This window comes from Mustelus asterias, chromosome 4, assembly GCF_964213995.1.
Source record: "Mustelus asterias chromosome 4, sMusAst1.hap1.1, whole genome shotgun sequence".
In the NCBI taxonomy this organism is placed as follows: Eukaryota; Metazoa; Chordata; class Chondrichthyes; order Carcharhiniformes; family Triakidae; genus Mustelus; species Mustelus asterias.
In genome coordinates, this window is record NC_135804.1 from 30,271,416 (window position 1) to 30,295,684 (window position 24,269).

The 24,269-nt window shown below is 45.3% G+C and overlaps 1 protein-coding gene across 1 annotated transcript in view; it reads right to left on the reverse strand.

Annotated features, from left to right (window-relative positions):
• Positions 1 to 24,269, reverse strand: part of jph3b (junctophilin 3b) — a 150,750-nt gene that overhangs the window by 113,203 nt on the left and 13,278 nt on the right. Inside the window, exon 2 of the mRNA XM_078210240.1 lies at positions 1,946 to 2,720. Within this exon, the coding sequence (XP_078066366.1) occupies positions 1,946 to 2,720 (775 nt within the window). The remainder of the gene's footprint in view (positions 1 to 1,945; positions 2,721 to 24,269) is intronic.

The window sequence follows — 24,269 nt, forward strand, 5'->3', positions numbered from 1 at the left end:
ACTTATATACTGCTTTGGTGCCTTTCTAAACATGAGAACCTTAGTGAAAATTTATGACCAAGAGGCAGAAGTGATGATTATTTACAGATATCAGTGGAAAAGTGTCAGCTTTGTATTGCACACCAATTAAACACAAGCATTGCTACTAAGTTATAGTTAGGGTTCGTTTTCAGAATCGGGGTGAAGATAAGGAGGGGGCGATTTTACTGGTTTGTCCTGCCCATCGATGGGCGGGGTGAGCTGATAAAATCATGCAAGAACTGAGAAATCAGGTTCACGCCCGATGTCTCGCCTCTCGCGATCTTACTCGCACCGGATATCCGACGCGATCAGCCTCTCACCCATTTCCAGCAAGAGGCTGAATAATTTATTTAAATAGATGTAAAACATCATTTACATTGATTTCATGAGCCCGGGACGCAATCGTCCGGGCTCACTTGCCTTTGTGGCCTCACCGGGAGTAGTTCTTACCAGTGAGGAAAACACCTGGTCCCCACGAATGGGGAACAGTTGTGATGGCCTCGGTGGTAGAACCAGAGGAGATTGAGGGCCCCAGGGGAGGTCACGGACTAGGATGGGGTGCCCTTTTGGCAGTGCTAGCCTGGCACTGCCCAGCAGGCATCTTGGCATTGCCCACAAAGGGAGGGCCCTCTGCCACTCTGCAGAAGGTTGGTGGGGGGGGAGAAAGGGCGCAATTGGTCTGGGCGGCAGGGAGGGCGGTGGCGATATTTCCGGGTGGTGTGGGGCTCATGATCACCCGCAGGCCCCATGATACCTGGGCGTGGGGGGGGGGGGGGGGGGTGCTAGGTCGAGACCAGCTGCAGCAGCAGAAGCCTAACAGGTCTCTCTCTCTCTTACATGACAGGCCTCTGCTGGTTGCTATTGCGCATGTGCAGCCACAGAAGTCTGCACATGCGCAATAGTGCCCGCTGCTGCTACAACAGGCTGGCTGGTGATTTAAGCCCCTACTGGTGAGGAATGGTTTAGCCCATTTTTTCATGCACAAAGGGCACAACATTTGGGATTTGAACTCTCCCGTTTTCCCATCCATCCTGGTCTTCGAATTTCTTTGGTAAGATTGCCTCCAAGGTTGAGTGACAGGAAGAAGTCTCACAACACCAGGTTAAAGTCCAAGAGGTTTATTTGGAATCATGAGCTTTTGGAGTGCTGCTCCTTCATCAGCTGAGTCCTTCACTCACCTGATGAAAGAGCAGCACTTTGAAAGCTCGTGATTCCAAATAAACCTGTTGGACTTTAACCTGGTGTTGTGAGACTTCTTATTGTGCTCACCTAATGCCGGCATTTCCACATTATGGTTGAGGGACCGTAGTGACATGTCAGGGGTGGGGCTCAGATTTAATTGATAATCCCAGGATTTGGCAGTGGGTAGGTAGTTGCTGAGTTTATACCATTATTCAAATGTCCAGTGTAAAATTGAAGCCCTAAAGTTCCATCAGTGCATGTTCCTATTCAGTTACATCAGTTCTCCTGTTTGCGTGCCAGAACTGTTGGCTCATGTCCACATTGGAACTTGCCAACTCCTGCATTGTTCCTAGTATTATCGCTACATATTGCCACCTTGGCACCAATTCCCTTCCGGGCTCCTCATTCTCCCTTTAACCTTCCAATATTACTCTTCTTCTTCTCCTTTCTGAACCTCTGGGACTTTCAGCCTAACTCCTTTGATCCTTTCTTCTCTTGAGATAATGTTACCAAGTTGGCCAACCTCAATTTAATTGGGGGTTCACAGGCCTAGCTCCCACTCACACTGACTACCTCCACTGGCTTTGCCACTGTATAAAATCTACTTGTACTCTATCTCCTCAGTCTTGGCGTCTCTAGTGCCATGAATTTCTAACAAGTTGATTTGTTAACATAAAGTTAGGTTCATACAAAATCATTGCAAATCTCACAATTTGAAGTGAGTCGGCAGCCAGCTTCTTACCTGGATGCAGAAATCTCAGCTTTCTGTTTGGCAATAGCTGCAGCCCGTTCAGCTGCTTCCACTGCCCTATCCACTTTGTCCCGAATCTTACTTGTCCGTAGAGGAATCAAGTTCTTCCTCTTCCCACTCACCAACACATTCTGTTTATATTTGCCTTCTTCTTTTGTTCCGTCTGGAAATGTTGTACATCCATAACCATGCCTCTTGTTGCTCAGCCACTCCCCTTCAAATTTCAAGCCATCAGACCGGTGGCTTAACCCAAAGCCAGAGCGTTTGTCATTTTTCCATTCTCCGACATACGTTTCTGTTGTTGTTGCATCTATATCATCTTCGATGACTGACAAATCTGTCTCGACCTCACCAAAACTAATTGTGGAATTGATGTCGCTGGCTGTAGAACTGACCGTACTCATCCCAGCTTCACTTCGAAATGAGCTCTGCTTGCTTCTTTGGCTGGCCAAGGAACTTTTGGACTCGGACTTCCGGAGTTTCAGTCCACTCAAAAGGGACCTGCGGAAAATCCCTTTCTTTTTGTTTTTGGTTGAAAGAAGATCATTGTCACTATGCATAGTGAGAACAAAGCCCCCCCTTGATCCTGCAGGACTTCCAGCTGGAGTGTCTGGGTGTATGGCTGTACCATTACTATGTTCACTTCTTAGAGAGTTAATTGAAGTTCTAAGAGGAGACCTGATAACAGCAGCCATCCCATAGGGAACACTCTGACGTACACCATACCCATGGCGCATTCCTCCAACCCATTGTCCTTGATAGGTACCTGCAACAGAGAACACATCAATTTTAAATATTTATTATATTTATCGTGTCTGTATAAATACAGCTTAAATAATGAATAGCCAGCAGACATGGTTGAATAAATCCACATGTAAGTTAATTCTTGTAGGCACTGATCAAATGTTAGATACTGATTAATTCATCTAGGTTCACTGAACTGTCTCTCCCTCTCACATAAGTACCAATCTGTAATAAACATCCTTATTTACAGCACATAAACAAAAAACAAAATAAAATATAAATGCTGGAAATCTGAAACAAAAGAGAATGCTGAAACTCTCAGCAGGTGTGTCAGAACTATTTCAGGCTGGATTGTATTTGTCATTGTATCTAAACAGATCTGTTCACCTGTCAGTAAGATTTGAAGATGGCCAAATGTTACTTCATTTAGGTCCATAATACTTCAACCTGATAATAATGTGACACGTAAATTTCTTGCCACACAAGTGCCGAGCAATGACCATCTCCAACAATCTAACCATCTCCTTTTGATATCACTGGTATTACCACTGCTGAATCCCCCACCATCAACATGCTGAGGGTTATCATTGATCAGAAACTGAACTACCTAGCTATACACATACTGTGGCAGCAAGAGCAAGTCAGAAACTTGGAATTCTGAGGGGAGAACTCACCTCCTGACTCCCCAAAGTCTGTCCACTGTCTACAAAGCACAAGTCAGGAGTGTGATGGAATCTGTCCACTTTCCTGGATGAGTGCAGTTCCAACAACATTCAAGATGTTTGCCATTATCCAAGATAAAGCAGCTTGCTTGATCACCACCAAGTCTATCACATTAAACCTTGACTTCCTCCACCAGTGACACACAGTGGCAGCAGAGTGCACCATGTATATACCATGTATTGCAGCAATTCACCAAAGCTTGACAGCATCTTCCAAACCTGCAACCTTGGCCACCCAGATGGAAAAGGGTAGCTGACGCATGGGCACACCACCACCTGCAAGTTACCCTTTAAGACAAACACAGTCCTGACTTAGAAATATATCAATTTTCCTTCTCTGTTGCTGTGTCAAAATCCTGGAACTCACTTACTAACAGCACTGTAGGTGTGCCTACACCAGATGGACTGCAAAGGTTCAAGAAGACAGCTCACTACTACCTTCTCATGGGCAATTACGGATGAGCAACAAATTGTGGCCTTGCCAGCGATGCTCACATTTCATGGAAGAATAAGAAAAAGCAAACTTCCAGTGTGTTTCTAATCTACCTAGAAAACACATCTTGTTTAGAATTATAAGTTTCAAACTATCTTCTGAAATATCCATAGCGAGTGTTTGCTTCAACTGGTTTGTAAATGAGACAAACATAAACTCTAATTCCAGGTACAACCTGTAATGTTTCTACTAGTTTCAGGAGATAGAAATGGACACTCCTCTCTTTCGCTATTTTATAATACTTTCACATGACTTCATAGGTTGCAGCAGTTCAAGTGTCCTTCCATATTAAATGTGAATTATCTCAAGCTATTTCATTACTGACATTAACTCGGGGATTGGATGAAAGACCTTGGCCGGAGCCCTCCCCAAAAAATTCTAAGTTCCCGACATGTGGGAAAATGGGAGTAACTCCCACCAGTTTTTCCACATTGAATCTCCAATACTCTGTGCATCACAGAGTGCCTCAGCGTGATTCCCTTTGAAAAGTGATGGGCGGGGCCTATTCCCGCCTGAAAGGCCAGCAGCATATTGCTGAGCGGGCCACTGTGTATGCGCCTATCTGTCAGCGTGGATATCAATGCATGTGCCCCCCCCCACCCCCCCCACCCCCATTGCCGGCCTCCTGATTGCTGGCCAACCTGATCACTGGTCAGCCCTGCAACCCATCACTGGCCTTCCGACATCCCACCCCCCCTCAGCTCCTGATCGCTGGCCTCCCAGACCCACCCGGGCCAGCCCCTATGTCCTCGCCGATGGCTAACCCGATCTCCCTGACCCCCACCCAGCTAGCCCCGATCTCTTCCCTGACAGTCCCGACCACCACCCCGCCACCACCCCGATGGCTGGCCCCGATCACCCTCACTCCCTCCCTCTCCCAGTGATCACAGTGCAGAGTGGTAGTGGGTCCCTCCGTAACGATTGCCCCCAAAAGGCCCTGTCCCCTTCACACTGCCCAGTGCCCAGTGGGCAGTGTCAAGGTGCCCAGTGGATAGTGCCAGCTTGCCCTTTGGACAGTGCCAGTTTGCCTCATGGGCAGTGCCAGCGTGCCAGGCTGGCACTACCCAAGGGGGGCACTGCTCCCCTTACACCCGACCTCTTTGGGGGCCTCAAGGGTCTCACTTCCCTCCAGCAGGGTCAGGGCACCTGTTCCCCATTGGTGGGGAACAGTTGTAAATCCAGCTGGAGAGAACCATTCCCAACGGGAGGTAGGGGGGAGGAGATGTAACTGGCCCAGAGAATTCCATCCCGGGCCCACTAATCATATGGAACTGTCAATTTCCATGACATTTCCATATGATAATCAGCTCCGATTTCCGGCACAGAGCAGTTGACACCAAAAATATTAGGCTGGGAGAAGTGCAGAGACCATGACGCCCAGCAAGAATCCCACGAAAGGGCCACTGTTGATGTCTCCCGGCCCGCTGCATTACTGGAGCAATGCAGCAAGCTGGGAGAATCGGCCCCCTCATCATTGCTTTGGCTAACTTCTTGCCTCAGTGACCTGAAATAGTTTGAAGTTAATTTGCCCCAGGAGAGGCAACAGGCCTGCTAGCTGAATACTGCCTTTTATTTCTTTGATCAATCAGTGTAACCTTCCAACTATTCCGATCGAAAACATTTGGATGAAATATTCAGATTGTGCGGAAGACCTTAACAATCATAGAAGATCATAGAATCCCTACAGTGCAGAAGGAGGCCATTCAGCCCATTGAGCCTGCTCTGACAACCATCCCACCCAGACCCTATCCTCGTAACCCCACATATTAACCTTATCAGTCCCCCTCACACTAACAGGCAATTTAGCATGGCTAATCCATATAACCCGCACATCTTTGGAGTGCAGGAGGAAACAGGAGCACCTGGAGGCAACTCAGGCAGACACGGGGAGAACGTGCAAACTCCACACAGACAGTCGCCCGAGGCCGGAATTGAATCTGGGCCCCTGGTGCTGTGAGGCAGCAGTGCTGATCACTGTGCCACCGTGCCGCCCCTTTTAGGGCACTACTATATTTGAGAATGGCTAGTTTATCATTCTACAAGCTGCTCACCCCACGGTTAGTTGAGACAAAATTACACATTTGATTTTGTGATGAAACTGGCAGAGACTTAAAGCTTAAACATTAAACAGGTTAAGAGAGAAAATATTCTTTATTCCGACATGTATGAAATGAATTTCAAGATTTTTATGAATGTGACATTAGCAATAATATTTTTACAACCTGGGACTCAAGTTCAAAGCAGTGACTAAAAAACGTTCTTCATTATACTTTTGAAAGCTATCAGTCCATTATTGTTTTTGATCACTGTTACAGATAGATACTGAATTTAGAAAATAATAAATCTTTAAGAAAATGTATTCAATAACAAAGAATACATAAATTAATCTCCAACAGCAGGGTCAATGTCAAGTCAATATTGTTGCAGCTTTTTTGTTAAAAGCTTTCACTATACTCAAAGAGGAACATTCTTTTTGAACATTTGCTCCTATTACCCGTCGCCCTCCAGCATTTTGCTTATTGCTTTGTTGAAGACTCCTCGCTGAAAACAAATTAATTCCTGGCTCTTTCACAATACCTGTATGAATACTACTAATACTTAATATTATAACAGCAATAAAAGAAATGAAGTGTACTTGAAACAGTTTGCTTTTATTAGGAATTTAAATGACTCTCTCATGAACAGAAAAGTCATTTGCAGAGGAAGCCCTGGAGCAGATCATCATGTGATTCAAGGCTTGATGTTATTAAAGACGGAGGTGGTATAGATAGATAGAAGCAAATGTTGGTGGTGTCCCCAAAGCTGTAGTTCCTCGTCTTTTAAAGCGCTCCTCAAAGTCCAACTCTTCAGCCAAGATGGCCTCTGTCAGTCATCTGTCTTAATGCCTCCATCTGTGATTGATGCCCAGTTTTGTTTGAAAGTGCTCCTGTGAAGTGTCTTGAGATGTGTTATTAGATTCAAAATGCTTTAGTTTTTGTTATAGTTACAATGGTATTTTTCTCATATGGAGAGGCAACTTTCAAAGCCAAGACATGAGGGATCCTATTATAACTGGCATACAGCTGAAACACAAGCCATATTCTCTGCTCATTAAGTCCTGACTTCCATTTAAATTAGATTCCTACCCCATATTGAAGCTGGAGAACCTACTAAATGGAAAAGAGACTATTGCCTTAAAATTAGGGCAAAAATTGTGCACCTCGATCTTTTGTTCTCTATTTCACCCCAACCTTCGCAACATTGCCCCATTTCCTTACTTCTTCCCTCCCTGGCTTGTGTCTGGACATTATTACCCCATAATCCAAGAAAATGTCCTGGAATGCAGTAAGAAGCTAAAACTCTCTTGTAGCTGTTGTTGTTCAGTAATGCAGCGTTGTTACATCATGAGAGATCGTCTGAATGCAGTTGCAACATTTTTACATGATCTAACCTCCTATTACACTGCAGGTCCATTGTAGTCCATTGTATCAGTGCAGGTACCCCAATGTGTATTAAATATACGCACATATTTCAGTATTTTATACCTATGCACCATAAGTTCTTAAAAGGATGAGGATCTCAAAACCAAAATGACCCAAATTCTGATAAGCATCCAAAAAGTGACTGAGTGTTTTCAGCTTTTCAGTCTGGATTTGATTTCATTCAGGGTAATTTAGTTCAAGTTTTATTTCATGATTATATCTTTAATTATATTCCCTAAATTCCATGTATATAAATATTTTGTATTTTAAAGGAAACTAGTAGATCTCCCTTGGCATTGTTCCACAGTAGCCTATGACTTCAAGTTTTATTTCTGAACTTTCCCCTTATCACAGTACAGCTTAGCTATGATAGTATTTCACCTCTACCTCTAATACAATAAAACTACTAAACCAGTCTATCACAGGACAAACTCAAAACAAAAATATTACACACTTACTGCTACTTGGAGGAGGAGGGTCTCTTGGATGTTCTATCTGTTTTACTAATTAACTCCAATTTGAAACTTTTTATGACACAAGAAACTTTGTGCACTGTGTTTCTATGTGTATTGCCAGCGTATGCAGTGGGTGAGGATCCATTGCCAGCATTCAAAAGGGGGCTGGATGAATTCCTGGCTGTGACATACCATAGCAGTGTGGGGTATTAGACAAATGTGTCACAAGATGAATGTGACACCATTGAATTTGTTTGTTCCCTTTAGAGTTTGGAGAGGGGTTTACCAGATTCTTGAATTAGTATAGGTTTTTTTTTCTGTTTTCTGCTTCTCCCAGAGTAATCATACAGCTGCTGTTGGGTGGAATACTGAGGGTCATAATGTTGAGCTGCATTATGAAGGTATGGGATCGGTTGGATGGGCCAGCTTAGTTTTTCCTGTTTAACGATTGTGCTGACGTATTTTTCCCACTCCCTCAGAACATAGAATCCCTACAGTACAGAAGGAGGCCATTCGGCCCATCGAGTCTGCACCGACCACAATCCCACCCAGGCCCCACTCCTGCAACCCCACGCATTTTACCCTGACATTAACGGACAATTTAGCATGGCCAATCCACCTAACTCGCACATCTTTGGACTGGGAGATGACATAAAAACATTTTAAAAATGAGAAACATCTTTTCTCATTTTTTTAATGTTCTTTAAATATATTTCTCTCCCCTTTATTTCCCATGTATATTTATAGTTCTGTCACGGGGTAGCTCTGCAGCAATGAAGTTTCTCACTATCAAAGCCTCATGACGAGATTGTAACTGCTGTACTTTAGGCTTGACTGATCAACTTAGGCTACAGTGCCCACAATCCTCATAAAACTCACCCTCCAGCAAGCCCATCAGGGCTCAAAAATTCCTTAGTCCCACTCCACCATCACACTAGGTGACCTCCACTCTGACCCCACTGGGGTAATGACAGTTAGGTAATTAGCTGTCATTAATTACCCCAATGAGCAAGTGACACCTGTTCCAATGTGGGCACAACTTGGGTTCAAACTACATGTGGAGATAGCAATGAGAAACATGCAGAAGTCCATCAGCTTCCCCAGCTCCAATAGAATCATAGAATCCGTGTTCAGTGCAGAAGGAAGCCATTCAGCCCATCGAGTCTGCACCAACCACAATCCCACCATGGCCCTATTCCCATAACCCCAAATATTTACCCTGCTAATCCCCTGACACCAGGGTCAATTTAGCATGCCCAAGTGGGTGGCAGGTGTATGACATTTTCTTCTATTCACAAGTGTACATGTCTTTGTTTAACCAGTCAGACATGCTCTGAGAAATATTTCTCAAAACAAAGTCAGGTAGCAGACTCTGCATCAAAATTTAAATGGTGATTGATTCATCTTCTTGATATTTTTAACCTCTTTTATGAAGATAGTCAAATGGACTTTGAGTGGCACGATGGCACAGTGGATAGCACTGCTGCCCCAGGGACCTGGGTTCAATTCCCGGCTTGGGTCACTGTCTGTGTGGAGTTTGCACATTCTCCCCGTGTCTGCGTGGGTTTCCTCCGGGTGCTCCAATTTCCTCCCACAGTCCAAAGATGTGCGGGTTAGGTGGATTGGCCATGCTAAATTGCCCCTGATTGTCAGGGGGACTAGCTAGGGTAAATGCATGGGGTTATGGGGATAGGGCCTGGGTGGGATTCTGGTCAGTGCAGACTCGATGGGCTGAATGGCCTTTCTGCACCGTAGGATTCTAAAATTTCCAGCATTGAAAAAACCTGCCCTTTGCTACCATCCCTTTGACATTAAGGGCCACCTTTAAGGAAGATGAAAATTTCTCCCACTCAAAGTCTTACGCAATTTGGATGTAAGTGGATAATCACTATATTTCTCGCGCTTCCAAGATTTAATAAATCGCTGCGCAAATGGAAAAAATAAAACCATAACTCATGTGTAACGCTTGTGCAAAGCGAACTTCTTCCAGGTATTTTTAACATCTCATGACTAATTTATTATTTGAGGTATAATTTGCATTAGCTTTATCAGTGTGTTCTGGGTTAGAAACCAGGTAATCAAACAAGAAAGATTGTGGAATTTTAAACATAACTTATGTCAAGTGTAATTGAATTTGTGAAATCTTAAAATGTTGCTTTAAAAAATCATTTCATCTGAGGACAGCCGTATGTACAAAACTGCTCATGTTCACCAGTCGAAGTAATACATATGGTAAGTATTTGTGACCTTTCAAGGATTCAAATTAAGCTTCTTTTCTCATGCATACAGGGACCTTTAGGCACAATTTATGGATTTTACGGGTTAAAAATATGCAATTTTCTAAGAAATTAATGAAATTAGCAAATGCTTCAGTACAATTGTTTTTTAAAGTAATTCTCAGTGATTTAAAATCAGGTTACTCACAGGTGGAGGACCAGATACTCATTAAAATGCTTTTTTTAAAATGATAAATCAATTCTCAACAATATTTGTAAAACTACATCAAGTTATGACTCATTCATCAATGAATAATTTTTAATGCAACAATTGCATTTTATTGTATTGACCGAGGGAGTTTCACAGTAACTTCATTCAATGTAAGCCTTACTTGTGACTAATAAATAGACTTTACTTTAGTTCCATTAATTCGTGGAAGATTTGCAGCTAAATTTTAGCGGAAAGTAGAACCTAACTCGAACAATTTATGTCTGATTTTCTGATCGTGTCCAAAGCAGATACTTATCAACGAACTGATTTTTCTCAGAATTGTTTACTCTTCTATGTAGAAAGGAAATAAAATGGAAACGGAAGAATTCTGAAACGAAAACAGAATATTAATAACATTGTTTTTTTTTCCCGACACTATTTGACCAAGTGAAAGAGGAAATTTCAGGCGAGGAAATGAATGATTTGATCAGATTTGAGTGCTCAGCTTGTGATGGTCTTTGCTTGCTGGGCTGCAGGTTTTGACAAAAAGCTGACTGAATGATTCTGCAGCACTTGTCCATTGATGAATAGTAGCATTCCTACTCTCGCCCAGTGAATGGAAATTATTATTGATTGCTTTGCATTTAGTCAGGGGATATTTCAGCTAATGTGCTGGTTGCATGAGTCAATCACTACTTTTTTGTATTACATTTACTTTTGCGCCACTGCCTATAGGTACATACTATAGACAATGTGGGCAGGATTTTCCAGTCCCCCCGGCAGCAGCTTTTGTGGTGGGTCTTGGGGGTAGCAATGTGGTAGGAACCATATAATCAGTCTCCTGCCACACAAAAGGGTGGCTGGAAAGTGTTCTCCTACCTGTCATGGCAGCTCACTATTCCTGCTAGAGGCCGGCATGAAACCGTTTTTCATCCTATTAATAGAATGCAGGTGAAGGCCAGACCAGAATTTACCCCCCCTGCCCAATCATACATATCGCCAGCAGGATTTCACACCAGTCCAGAGCATGTCTGGATCAATGTGGCGTGCACATGTCGGGACTTGACTCTGGAGATTGGGATACAGGCCTCCAGCCACCATGGACCCTGGAACACCGTGTGCAGCAGTGGGCGAATGGAATGTCAACCATGTGGATCTTCTCGCTGCAGCAGCTTCCAGGATGTGGATCTTCAAACCTCAGAAGGTACTGTTGGGTGGTAACAGACTGTGCTGGGTGAGGTGTGGGGGAGGGGGGGGGGTTAATTGGAGAGGAATGAAGAGGTGGGTTGGATGTGGAGGCCTAGAAGGAAATGGGGAGGTTGAGGGTGGAAGGAGAAAGAGAGGGATGCTGCAGGGGTCGTGGAACGGGTGAGGTGGTATGGAGCAGAAGAGTGGGAAGGGTAGTGCTGGGGTGTGAGCTGGGGGGTGGGGTGTTGGTGCAGGTGTGAACGGGAATAGGGAGAAGAGGGGAAAGGGATTCTGAGAGAAGGTCTGTGGTGTCAGCTGATGAGTCCTAGAGAGCATACTGAGTGTATTGGTGATAGGCAGGGATGGTGAAGGTTAAAGGTGTCAGTGAGAGCTGGTGGGTGGGAGGGTTAGGGTTCAATGATGATGGGTGAAGGGTGATTGGAGAAGCAGATTCTAAGAGTAAGCAGATGCGGGCGGCAGATCCACTGTGGGAAGGTCAAATATAATGACAGGGTGGGGGTCAATGGTTATGGGGGCAGGGTATGGGTCGGGGGGAGAGATAAAGGTATTCAATGGTCCCTTAAAGGTAACAACAACCATGGCTGCTCGGAACAGAAGAGCTTCGTGGTGGAGATCTTGAGATGCTGCATGGGAGTTGGGTCATCGGGGTGTGTGGCGTGGCAGGTCAGCCAACTGGGCAACTGAAGTGGAACCCAGCATGTAGCACTGACAATGCTCAGGCACTGGCACTGATGAGAGTGTAAAGGGCAAAGGCTCAGTGTGTGTGGGAGGCTTCTTGCACATGGCTCGCAAGGGCCCTGGCAAACACCTTTGTCCCCTGCACATGCATGATTCCAGGGCACATAGACCCAACCTGTGGGTATCCCTTTAAAGATGATGGGGACAGGGCACACAGGGGCTTAAGAACTACATCACAAATAAACCATATCGGACCTCATTAAAGTGCAAGTGTACTATATTTACAAAAGTGTCATAACATTAACAAAGCTGAAGGGGACAAAGAGAAGGGGGATTCTGAAGGGCCGAACAGTCTCAGAGAGACCTTTGTGGCAGTCCCAGGTGTGTCCGACAGCCACTCTTCTCTATTTGGGTGCCCGAGGGCCTTGCCGGACTCTTTGAGGGGAAGGGTATCTGGAAAGAGGTTGACGTGCCCCATCCTCCTCTTGCATAGTCACTGCAAAAGCTCATCCATGGTTACAGCGAAGGAGTGCAGGTCTATGCTCATCTGTGACAGAAACTGGGTGTTCTGCTGGACCAGGTTCTCCATGGCATCCATCACCCTCTCTCCCCTTGGAGACCTCAATGTGTACACAAGTCGCATTTCATCAGAGGGCAGGTGGACAGACTCCTCCACCTCACGTTCCACTCTTCTAACACCTCTGCATGATGTCCCCCACCATTGTCAGCGGGGCCCATCTCAGAGGCTCATCGTCCAACTTGGATGCCACAGATGCCTCTTCCCCAGCCTCGTCTGTGGAAGACACCCCTTCTGGCCCACACTGCACTGAGAAGGATTTTCAAGGATGCTTCACTGAATCTGGGGGCCAGAGTTCCCTGTGATCAGCGGGCCATCGCCTCCTTCAGTGGTGGGTAAGTTAATGTCCTGACACCTTTTAAATATGGTGCCCAGGTATCATGGCAGGGCACATGCCATCCAGTCCACCCCTCTGTGAAAAATGTCAAGAAGCTCCCTGCTGCGTAATTAATTAGGTTTGCATCGCACAATATGGCGCAAGTTCCCACTGGTCTCCACAGTGGACAACACTCCCAGTTCCCACCGCCACAACAAAATTAGTCCTACAATGAGAAAATTCCGTCTTGCGTTTCTACAGCCAGGTATTTGCAATATCGTATGGAGTTTAAAGTTAGACTTGGAAAATTTATATTTGCAAAATAATATGTCATGAGATCAACACATCTTACCCCCTCACCACATGAATGAGAGCAGGAGTATGTCATTCAGCCCTTCATTCTTGCTTCATCATTCAGTAAGATCACGGCTGCTTTTCTACCTCAATTGCACCTTCTTGTGCCATCTCCATATTTAATTCCCTTAGTATTCAAAAATCTATCAATTGAATATTCTCAATGACAGATATCCACAGCACTTTGGGGTAGAGAATTCCTAAGATTGACAACCTTCTGAATTAAGATTTTTTCTCTTTATCTTTGTCCGAAGTGGTTGACCCTTTATTCTGAGGTTGTGACCTCACCCTCCCCCCGCCCTTGGTGCTACAGTCAAGGGGAAACATCCTTCCAACAACTACCCTTTCAAACTCTTTAAGAATGTTATGTTTCATTCTCGCTCTTCAAAACTCTAGGAAATATAGGCTTAGTCTACTCAATTTCTGCGAGGACTAACCGCTCATCTCAGGAATTAGTCTAATGAAACATTGCACTTCCTCAAAAGCAAGTATATCTTTTTTACAGGAGGAGATCAAAACTGTGCTGAGAACTCCATGTGTGATCTCACCAAAATCCTAAATAATTGCAGCAATGCTTCTTTACCCGTGCACTCCAATCTCTTTGTGATACAGGCTCACATATCATTTGCTTTCCGAGGTGTTTGCTGTCCTGCTTGTTAATTTTCTGTGATATGTGAATAAAGCCACCCAGGTCCCTCTAAATGCCAACATTTCTCAGTCTCTCACCATTATAAAAATACTCTGCCTTTCTATTTTTCCTACCAAAGTGGATAAATCGCATTTCTCCTTGTCTTTGGTCCATTTGCTATGTTTTTGCTTATTATCTTAACCTGTCTACATCCCTGTGGAGTCTCTTTCTGGTCTCCTCACACCATATCTAACTTTGTATCATCAGCAAACCAAGATACATTACCTTCTTTTAAAACATTAATACAGATTATAAATAGCTGAGACCCAAACACTGTTCCTTGCAGTACCCACTATTTACAGCCTGCCAACTCGAAAATGACCTATTCTGTTTTCTGTCCATTAATTAATCCTCAATCCTGTTAATATTTTATCCTTAATCTCATAAAATCTAAGTTTGTGTAACAATCTCTTGTATTGCATTTTATCGAATGTTTCTTTTTGAATATCCAAATAAATGACATCCATTGGTTCCCCTTTATCTACCCTGCTACTTACAACCTCAAAAACAGATTTGTCAAACATGATTTCCCTTTCATAAATCCATGCTGACTCTGCCTAATCATATTATGATATTTTAAGTGTCCTGTTACCAACTCCCTAATAATAAGTTATAGCATTTTCCCTACAACAGAGGTCAGGCTAAATTAGCCTTTAATTTGCTGTTATGTCTCTCCTTCCTCATAGTCTTAGCTATGAGGAGAGATTGGGTAAACTGGGCTTGTTCTCCCTGGAAAGACGGAGAATGAGGGGCGACCTAATAGAGGTATACAAAATTGTGAAGGGTATAGATAGGGTGAACAGTGGGAAGCTTTTTCCCAGGTCGGAGGTGACGATCACAAGGGGTCACGGGCTCAAGGTGAGAGGGGCGAGGTATAACTCAGATATCAGAGAGTGGTGGGGGCCTGGAATGCGCTGCCAAGTAGGGTGGTGGAGGCAGACACGCTGGCATAGCTTAAGACTTACCTGGATAGTCACATGCGCAGTCTGGGAATGGAGGGATACAAACGAATGGTCTAGTTGGACCAATGAGCGGCACAGGCTTGGAGGGCTGAAGGGCCTGTTTCCTGTGCTGTACTGTTCTTTGTTCTTTGTTCCTTGCTTGAATAGTAGTTTCGTTTGCTACGTTCAATCTGTGGGGACTGTTCTAGAATCTAGGAAATTCTGGAAAATCAAAACCAATGTATATACTGGGCGGAATTTTCCCAAAAAAACGCTTGCTAGAATTCTACCGCCCCGCCCACCATGGAATCGGAGCAGGCGAGGTGCGGACAACGGAAATATCCATTGACCTCGGACGGAGATTTCTGGTCTCGCTCAAGCAAGGCCGTAAAATCCCACCCTCTGTGTCACAAACGTCTGAAAACCGGAGACTTTCACTCCAGTTTTTTCAGCGAGCTTCCACACGCAATGTTCCCACACTGTCATTTTGTTTTGCAGAAGAGAGTTCCACACCAGTGGGCGGAGCAAGAGCCTAAGCTCTGGTTTTCAGACTGAAACTCCTCGGTTTTCAGACTTTTGTGACGTTTCCACCCAGTGTGTACAAGTCCACACAGTATATGGGAGATCCGTTAATGCCCGTCCCACCCCCACCCCCACAACAGTCATCGCCACCCTACCGCCCCCATACAGAAAACCACCCCCTCCTCCACATATGACCCCCCCCCACAGACGTCCAAATTCGCCACCTCCCCAATGGACCCCACCCGATCGCTGACCTCCTGATCACCAACCCTCCCCCCCCCACCGATTACTGGCCCCACCACTAGCCTCCACCCCCTGATGCAGAGTTCCCCCTTCTCTCCCCTCTTATGGACCTCCCCCCTCAGGGCCTGCCCCCATGGCATTGCCCGGTGACCAGTGGGCAGTGCCAGGGTGCCAGGGTGCCAGGCTGGCACTGCCCAAAGGGCACTGTCTCCCCTTGCCCCCAAGTACCCGAGGGGGGTCTCAATGGCCTCCAGTCCCACAATTGCTGGGGACCAGCTTTGATCCTTACCGGTGGGAACCTTCACCAGCGAGGACAGACACCTAAGTGAGCCCACACAATAGCGTCTGGAGCTCACTAAACATATGTAAATAATGTTATAAATATTTAAATCAGCCAAGCACACAGGAAGATTGCTATCCAATATTTTGGATCCCATTGAAATTTCCCAGCCCGCTATGCTACTTGACCAGCTCAATGGGCCGGGAAAATCATACCCAAGATCTCTGTAGCCACCTCTTTTAAAGCCCTAGGATAGAAGTGATCAGATTGGATCTCATGGAATAAAGGGGGAGGTGGCTAGATGGGTGGAGAACTGGCTTGGTCATAGAAGACAGAGGGTGGTAGTGGAAGGGTCTTTTTCCGGCTGGAGGCCTGTGACTAGTGGTGTACCGCAGGGCTCTGTATTGGGACCTCTGCTGTTTGTGATTTATATAAATGATCTGGAAGAAGGAGTAACTGGGGTGATCAGTAAGTTTGCGGACGACACAAAACTGGCAGGACTTGCAGATAGTGAGGAACATTGTCAGAGGCTACAGAAGGATATAGATAGGCTGGAAATTTGGGCAAGGAAATGGCAGATGGAGTTCAATCCTGATAAATGCGAAGTGATGCATTTTGGTGGGAATAATGTAGGGAGGAGCTACACGATAAATGGAAGAACCATAAAGGGTGTAGAGATGCAGAGGGACCTGGGTGTGCAAGTCCACAGATCTTTGAAGGTGACGTCACAGGTGGAGAAGGTGGTGAAGAAGGCATATGGCATGCTTGCCTTTATAGGACGGGGCATAGAGTATAAAAGTTGGGGTCTGATGTTGCAGATGTATAGAACGTTGGTTCGGCCGCATTTGGAATACTGCGTCCAGTTCTGGTCGCCACACTACCAGAAGGACGTGGAGGCTTTGGAGAGAGTACAGAGGAGGTTTACCAGGATGTTGCCTGGTATGGAGGGGCTTGGTTATGAGGAGAGATTGGGGAAACTGGGGTTGTTCTCCTTGGAAAGACGGAGGATGAGGGGAGACTTAATAGAGGTGTATAAAATTATGAAAGGCATAGATAGGGTGAACGGTGGGAAGCTTTTCCCCGGGTCGGTGGTGACGTTTACGAGGGGTCATAGGTTCAAGGTGAAGGGGGGGAGGTTTAACACAGATATCAGAAGGACATATTTTACACAGAGGGTCGTGGGGGCCTGGAATGTGTTGCCGGGCAAGGTGGTGGAGGCGGACACACTGGGAACGTTTAAGACTTATCTAGACAGCTATATGAACGGAGTGGGAATGGAGGGATACAAAAGAGTGGTCTAGTTTGGACCAGGGAGCGGCGCGGGCTAATTGTTCTTTGTTTCTCGTTCAAGGCTTCATTCTATGATCAATCTTGCTGGTGCCAGTACAGAGCGAGACTGCGGATAGTTGGGAACCTGTCTCGGGGGCAGGGAATTCAGATGGTGTTCGTAAAGCAGAAGTGGAAATGAATAGGGTTGGGAAGCATTTTCCGATCAGGGCCAGTGTGATCTCCTGGACTCGTTTCGATCGCCTCAGGGGGTCGGAGAGGAATTTCCCAGATTTTTTTTTCCCATATTGGCCCTGGGGTTTTCACTCTGGGTTTTCGCCTCTCCCTGGAGATCACATGGTCTGGAATGGGGGGCTGGGGGTGAGTCAATAGGTTGTGATGAACAAAGCATCGTAGCTGTGAGGGACAGCTCGGTGGATAGGATATTAAGATGTAGATAGGCTGGAAAATTGGGCGGGGATCCTGGATTCAGGATTCAATCCTGGACCGGGGAGCGGCGCGGGCTTGGAGGGCCGAAGGGCCTATTCCTGTGCTGTATTGTTCTTTGTTCTTTGTCCAAGGAACCTCTTGACTTTTAGTCCATTAATTTCATTTGTTCTATTTCTTTCTTTCATGTATGTTTATTTCTTTACAAATACGAATGTCTTCAAGTTCCTCATTCCCGCTCAGCCTTTGGTTCATTCATTTTCAGAATTTTTTTTGCGTCAAAATATTTGTTTAATGTCTTTGCCATTTCCTAATTTTCCATTGTAATTTCTCCTGTTCCAGAATCTGACAGACCCAGATTCACTTTTGCTAATCTCTCCCTTTTTATATACAGAGAGAAAGTTATACAGTCCGTATATTTCCAAATACTCTCACATCTCTTTCCTCTCTCTTAATTAATTTCTTGATCCTCCATGGCTGAATTCTAAAATCCTCCCAATCTTTAATTTCAAAGAGAGACAACCCATGGCGCCAAGAAGGCCACTGGACCAGACAGCCCCAACAAAAGCCAAGTTGCAACAATATGTGGCTGGCTCTCGCTGGGTAGGAGAACCCAAAAGTTACTAGCCACAAGTAAGTTCCAAAATAAGCAACAGCAACCTTCCATCAGCTTTGCTGGGCCATAGGAACGCATCTTTGAGTATTAGAGTTAGTAGATTTTTTTAAGAAAGGTTTATTAAAAAATTGGTTTATAAGAAAATAGCAAATTCTGGAAATACTCAGTAGATTAGGCAGCACTTGTCAGAGAACAAAAACAAAACTTTGTGTTTCCAATCGATGAGCTTTCATCTGATCCCAGTTCTGATATAAGGTCAGCAACCTGAATATTTTCCCACAGATTTTTGGAACCCATGTTGGATCCAAATTGGTGTCTTGAGCCTGCATTTCCTGGGAGCAAAATTGGAAGAGCGATTTTCACGGAAGCAGCTTCCTAATTGTCCACACTGTGCTTGCCACCCAATTATGGATGGTCACTGAGAAGCCAATTCAGTGAAACTCATCTCAGAGCCATCAGCTCTAGAGCCTCAGTAGCCCCAACCAGAGACATGGGTAATGCTGAGGCAAGCAGGAAAACACAAGGGGCAGAATATTACAGGGGATGGGGGCAGTGGCAGACAGATCGCATCCCTCCCCGCCATCCCCCGGAAGCAAAGTCAAGCCGATCATCAATTGATGCAATGAGGGACTCTGCCCTTCACAGGGTAGGGAGGAAGCATTGTCCACCAGAGTGCCTGGCCAATCAGATTGGCTGACAGCTGCATCAATCCTGGCAGAGCCAAATGTACATTGCCAGGACTGCAAAATGAAGCAACAAGAAGGCCCGTGGATCCCAGAGCTAGAAGATCTTGGGCAGGGCAGGTTTGGGCAGTTTAGTGAGGGGGGGATGGGGTGTGTGTTTAAAGAACAGGTGGGTAGGATTTGTAATGTGGAGATGCCGGCGTTGGACTGGGGTAAACACAGTAAGAAGTCTCACAACACCTTAAGGCGGCTGTACCCCAAAGGTAGTGACTCCACTTCCTTCTTGCCTGTCAAAACATTTTTGGAAATATGGCCTGCCTACACCAAACGTCTTGTGGCATGTCCCCCTAATTCTTTATTTAAATATGGTGAGCGGGCCGCCAATTTCAGCACCCACCCACCCCCCATATTATGAGGGTCGGCTCAGGGGTAAGTGGATAGGTGGTGGACTGGGCGCATGTAAAATGTAGCCTGCGGTCTTGTGAAAATGGAAACATCCTCAGAGGGGTAGAACCAATTAAAATATTTAGAGAGAGAAGATGGCAGGCCCCACACAATGGAAGGGAATGCCCTCCGGAGGGATCTTTGAGGCCATAACAGCAAGGCTCCATCAATGGGGTATGGGGCCTCTGACTCCACTACCTCAATGTAAATGGCCTCAGCTATGTTACTGGCCTCCATAATGTGGAGATGCCGGCGTTGGACTGGGGTAAACACAGTAAGAAGTCTCACAACACCAGGTTAAAGTCCAACAGGTTTATTTGTAGCAAACGCCACTAGCCTTCGGAACTGGCTGTTCCTTCATCAGGTGGGTGGGAGTTCTGATCACAAACAGGGCATACAAAGACACAAACTCAATTTACATGAATAATGATTGGAATGTGAGTCTTTACAGCTAATCAAGTCTTAAAGGTACAGACAATGTGAGTGGAGAGAGCATTAAGCACAGGTTAAAGAGATGTGTATTGTTTCCAGACAGGAAAGTTAGTGAGAATTTGCAAGCCCAGGCAAGTTGTGGGGGTTACAGATAGTGTGACATGAACCCAAGATCCCGGTTGAGGCCATCCAAATGTGTGCGGAACTTGGCTATCAGTCTCTGCTCAGCGACTCTGCGCTGTCGTGTGTCGTGAAGGCCGCCTTGGAGAACACTTATCTGAAGATCAGAGGCCGAATGCCCGTGACCGCAGAAGTATTCCCCAACAGGAGAACAGTCTTGCCTGGTGATTGTCGAGCGGTGTTCATTCATCCGTTGTCGTAGCGTCTGCATGGTCTCCCCAATGTACCATGCCTTGGGACATCCTGTCCTGCAGCGTATTAGGTTGACAACGTTGGCCGAGTTGCAAAGAGTATGTACCGTGTACCTGGTGAATGGTGTTCTCACGTGAGATTATGGCATCCGTGTCGATGATCTGGCACGTCTTGCAGAGGTTGTTGTGGCAGGGTTGTGTGGTGCCGTGGTCACTGTTCTCCTGAAGGCTGGGTAGTTTGCTGCGGACAATGTTCTGTTTGAGGTTTTGCAGTTGTTTGAAGGCAAGAAGTGGGGGTGTGGGGATGGCCTTGGCGAGATGTTCATCTTCATCAATGACATGTTGAAGGCTCCGGAAGAGGCTACGACATCTTCTCCGGAGCCTTCAACATGTCATTGATGAAGATGAACATCTTGCCAAGGCCATCCCCACACCCCCACTTCTTGCCTTCAAACAACCGCACAACCTCAAACAGAACATTGTCCGCAGCAAACTACCCAGCCTTCAGGAGAACAGTGACCACGGCACCACACAACCCTGCCACAGCAACCTCTGCAAGACGTGCCAGATCATCGAAACAGATGCCATCATCTCACGTGAGGACACCATCCACCAGGTACACGGTACATACTCTTGCAACTCGGCCAACATTGTCTACCTGATACGCTGTAGGAAAGGATATCCCGAGGCATGGTACATTGGGGAGACCATGCAGACGCTACGACAACGGATGAATGAACACCACTCGACAATCACCAGGCAAGACTGTTCACTTCCTGTTGGGGAACACTTCAGCGGTCACGGGCATTCGGCCTCTGATCTTCAGGTAAGCATTCTCCAAGGCAGCCTTCATGACACACGACAGCGCAGAGTCACTGAGCAGAGACTGATAGCCAAATCCACATACATGAGGATGGCCTCAACCGGGATCTTGGGTTCATGTCACACTATCTGTAACTCCCACAACGTGCCTGGACTTGCAAAATCTCACTAACTTTCCTGTCTGGAAACAATACACATCTCTTTAACCTGTGCTTAATGCTCTCTCCACTCACATTGTCTGTACCTATAAGACTTGATTAGCTGTAAAGACTCACATTCCAATCATTATTCATGTAAATTGAGTTTGTGTCTTTGTATGCCCTGTTTGTGATCAGAACTCCCACCCACCTGATGAAGGAACAGCCAGTTCCGAAAGCTAGTGGCGTTTGCTACAAATAAACCTGTTGGACTTTAACCTGGTGTTGTGAGACTTCTTACTGTGAGTAGCCTCCATGTACAGTGGAAGGTTACAAAATGCCAGCAAGCCCACTAAATCATCCCTAAATGGAGCCTTAAATATTTAATATTAGATTTTCCACTTCCAATCTGCGTCCCAGACCACTGGGACACTTCTTGAGCAGCAGGGATGTGTCAGGGAGCAGTCCCAGTGAGCAGCGAACTACTATTCTGGCCCTGCTCAATCAAGTCTGACAGGGAAATTCTATCCAGTAAGTCTGCTTCTCCCTTCATAACTTGTGCCTGTCCTGCTGAGTATTTCCAGAATTTTCTGTTTTTATTTCAGATTTCCAGCATCCAGTACTTTACATTTGTACCATTGGTTTATACTCGCGTGCTAAATGAATTCATGGCAGTTACTGCGTTTGCCATTAATTACCTATATCACAGTGAGCACTCGGGTCTGCAGTGTGGTTTATTAGCAGTTTCTAAATCTGCATTGTCAGTATGTCGTTGATATGGTGGCAGAATGGTTTCAATGCTCTTTAGTGCAGGATTAAGGGATTGATAAAGGATGCTATAAGTGTTAATCCAGAGGATCTTTATGTGAATGGTTAGGGCAGAGTGTTAAGCAGGTCACTGGAATTGCTGTTTATGTATTTCATCCCTGGCTTCTCTCGCTGCAAGGATTTGAGGTGAAACTCCTTTTACTCCTTTCTTGCCTTTGCCTTTTTTTTTATCCAATGAAAACTACTGCTGTTGCCCTGCCCCCTCCAAATACATGATGTGGAGATGCCAGCGTTGGACTGGAGTAAACACAGTAAGAAGTTTAACAACACCAGGTTAAAGTCCAACAGGTTTATTTGGTGGCAAAAGCCACAAGCTTTCGGAGCCTTAAGCCCCTTCTTCAGGTGAGTGATGGGTTTGCTGAGGAGCCCACTCACCTGAAGAAGGGGCTTAAGGCTCCGAAAGCTTGTGGCTTTCCCTCCAAATACAGCCAACTCTGAATGGCTAGGTGCTGCAAGATACAGCATACCATCATGATGCGAGAAACACGTTGTGGGGGACAGTAGAGGAAGTTCATGGATATGTCCAAACACTTGACCCGTTGTTTGAAGAACACTCTAGTGTCCTCGATCATGATCTTTGTGATCACGTAGCGTTGAATATACAAGTATGATTCGTGATGGACTTGCTGAGGAGTGCCATGGACCATTACATTATACTATGGCAGATGTACTGGTAGAATCCTGTCAGGGTCAAATATTGGGGAAATTGTTGAATATTGCAGGGTAAAAGCATCATGACACTTGCCTGGGAACTTTACACAGGTGTGTATTACCCTATCTCTGAGACTGGAGATGAGGTGCACATTAACTGATTGGTAGCCTTTCTTATTTACAAAGGCTGCTGGCTGGAACTCTCTGATAGCAGCACGTGGACAGTCTGTTATAACCTGGAATTGGAGGAAGCCAGCCACTGCTCCAAATCTCTGAGCTCTCTCCTGCTGATGTCAGTGGAGAAAGTAATGTATTAGTTAGCCCTAGCAAACAAGGCTTGTCACAGCTGTGCACAATGGAAGGAAATATATGGAGAGGTGCATCCTGAAGCAGCCTGGAGAGATATTAAGATCTGTGATGACTTTTGCAGTAACTAACTACATAGCCTGCACAGAGAAACATAGCACCATTCCTCCGATAGATCCAGAAAAGTGATTCTTAGCTTTAGACTCTGTGGGCTAGGTATGGCTTGCTATAAGCAGCCACCATCACCTATTGTCTTTAAATAGACTCATCTGCTGGTTGCTGAGGCTGCTATCACTTCTCTTTCTCTATCACCTTCTTCATCACAATCAAAATATATAATAAAATCTATAATTTGATATGATAGGCTGGCAGAGATTAATTGGAATAAGTAAAGTTTTTTTTAAATCCTTAAAGAAGAGTCTGGAAGCTAGAAATTCTCCTTGGTAATCCAGACTGCAAAATGACACACTGCTCCCTGTGATCCAATTGCCTGAACTGAGTTCCCTTTTAACTACAGCTGCTAGTAGCCCAGAGAGACCAATTCCCCGAGGTTTTCTAAGCAGGTTGTATGCTAGGCAGGCTGAATCAAAGAAGTGGATAGCTAAAATAACGGTTGGCTGGAAATCAGTATTAGCTATTCTGCAGCAATTTTAATAGTACTAGACCATCCCTCTTTCTGCTGGACAGGGTGGGTTAAATTTTCTCCAAAGTGTTTACAAAAAGAGATAACAAGGACGATGCAGTCTATCACTTTGCCACACAGTTTCAATATACTTTCAAAGTCTTTACTCATCTGCGATCCTTAAGGATCATGAAGTGCATCAACTGTCCAGAATCTGTTTTTGTTTTTTGCGAATGGATGCAGTTATTAGCTCTTTAACAGACCTTGGTTGGGAAATGATCTCCTCATAGTGCCACCCACCTTTTAATAAAGCTTTCCCTGCAGTTGAAATGCAGTGGGATTCACAATGCGTCACAATATAAATAGATGTAGAACTGCTCAGGACATTGCTGACATGATTGTGAATGAGAATATCCATCCAATAGCCATATTGTTTGAATTTCATAACAATCATGCTTGGGCATTGTTTGGTTCAATAATGTTTTACATTAAAAGGCTCTTCCATTTTTCATTCCTTCATTGATGTCCTTATTTCAACAAATAGCTATTTATAAAGGGCCTATTTTTGGCACTATTATCT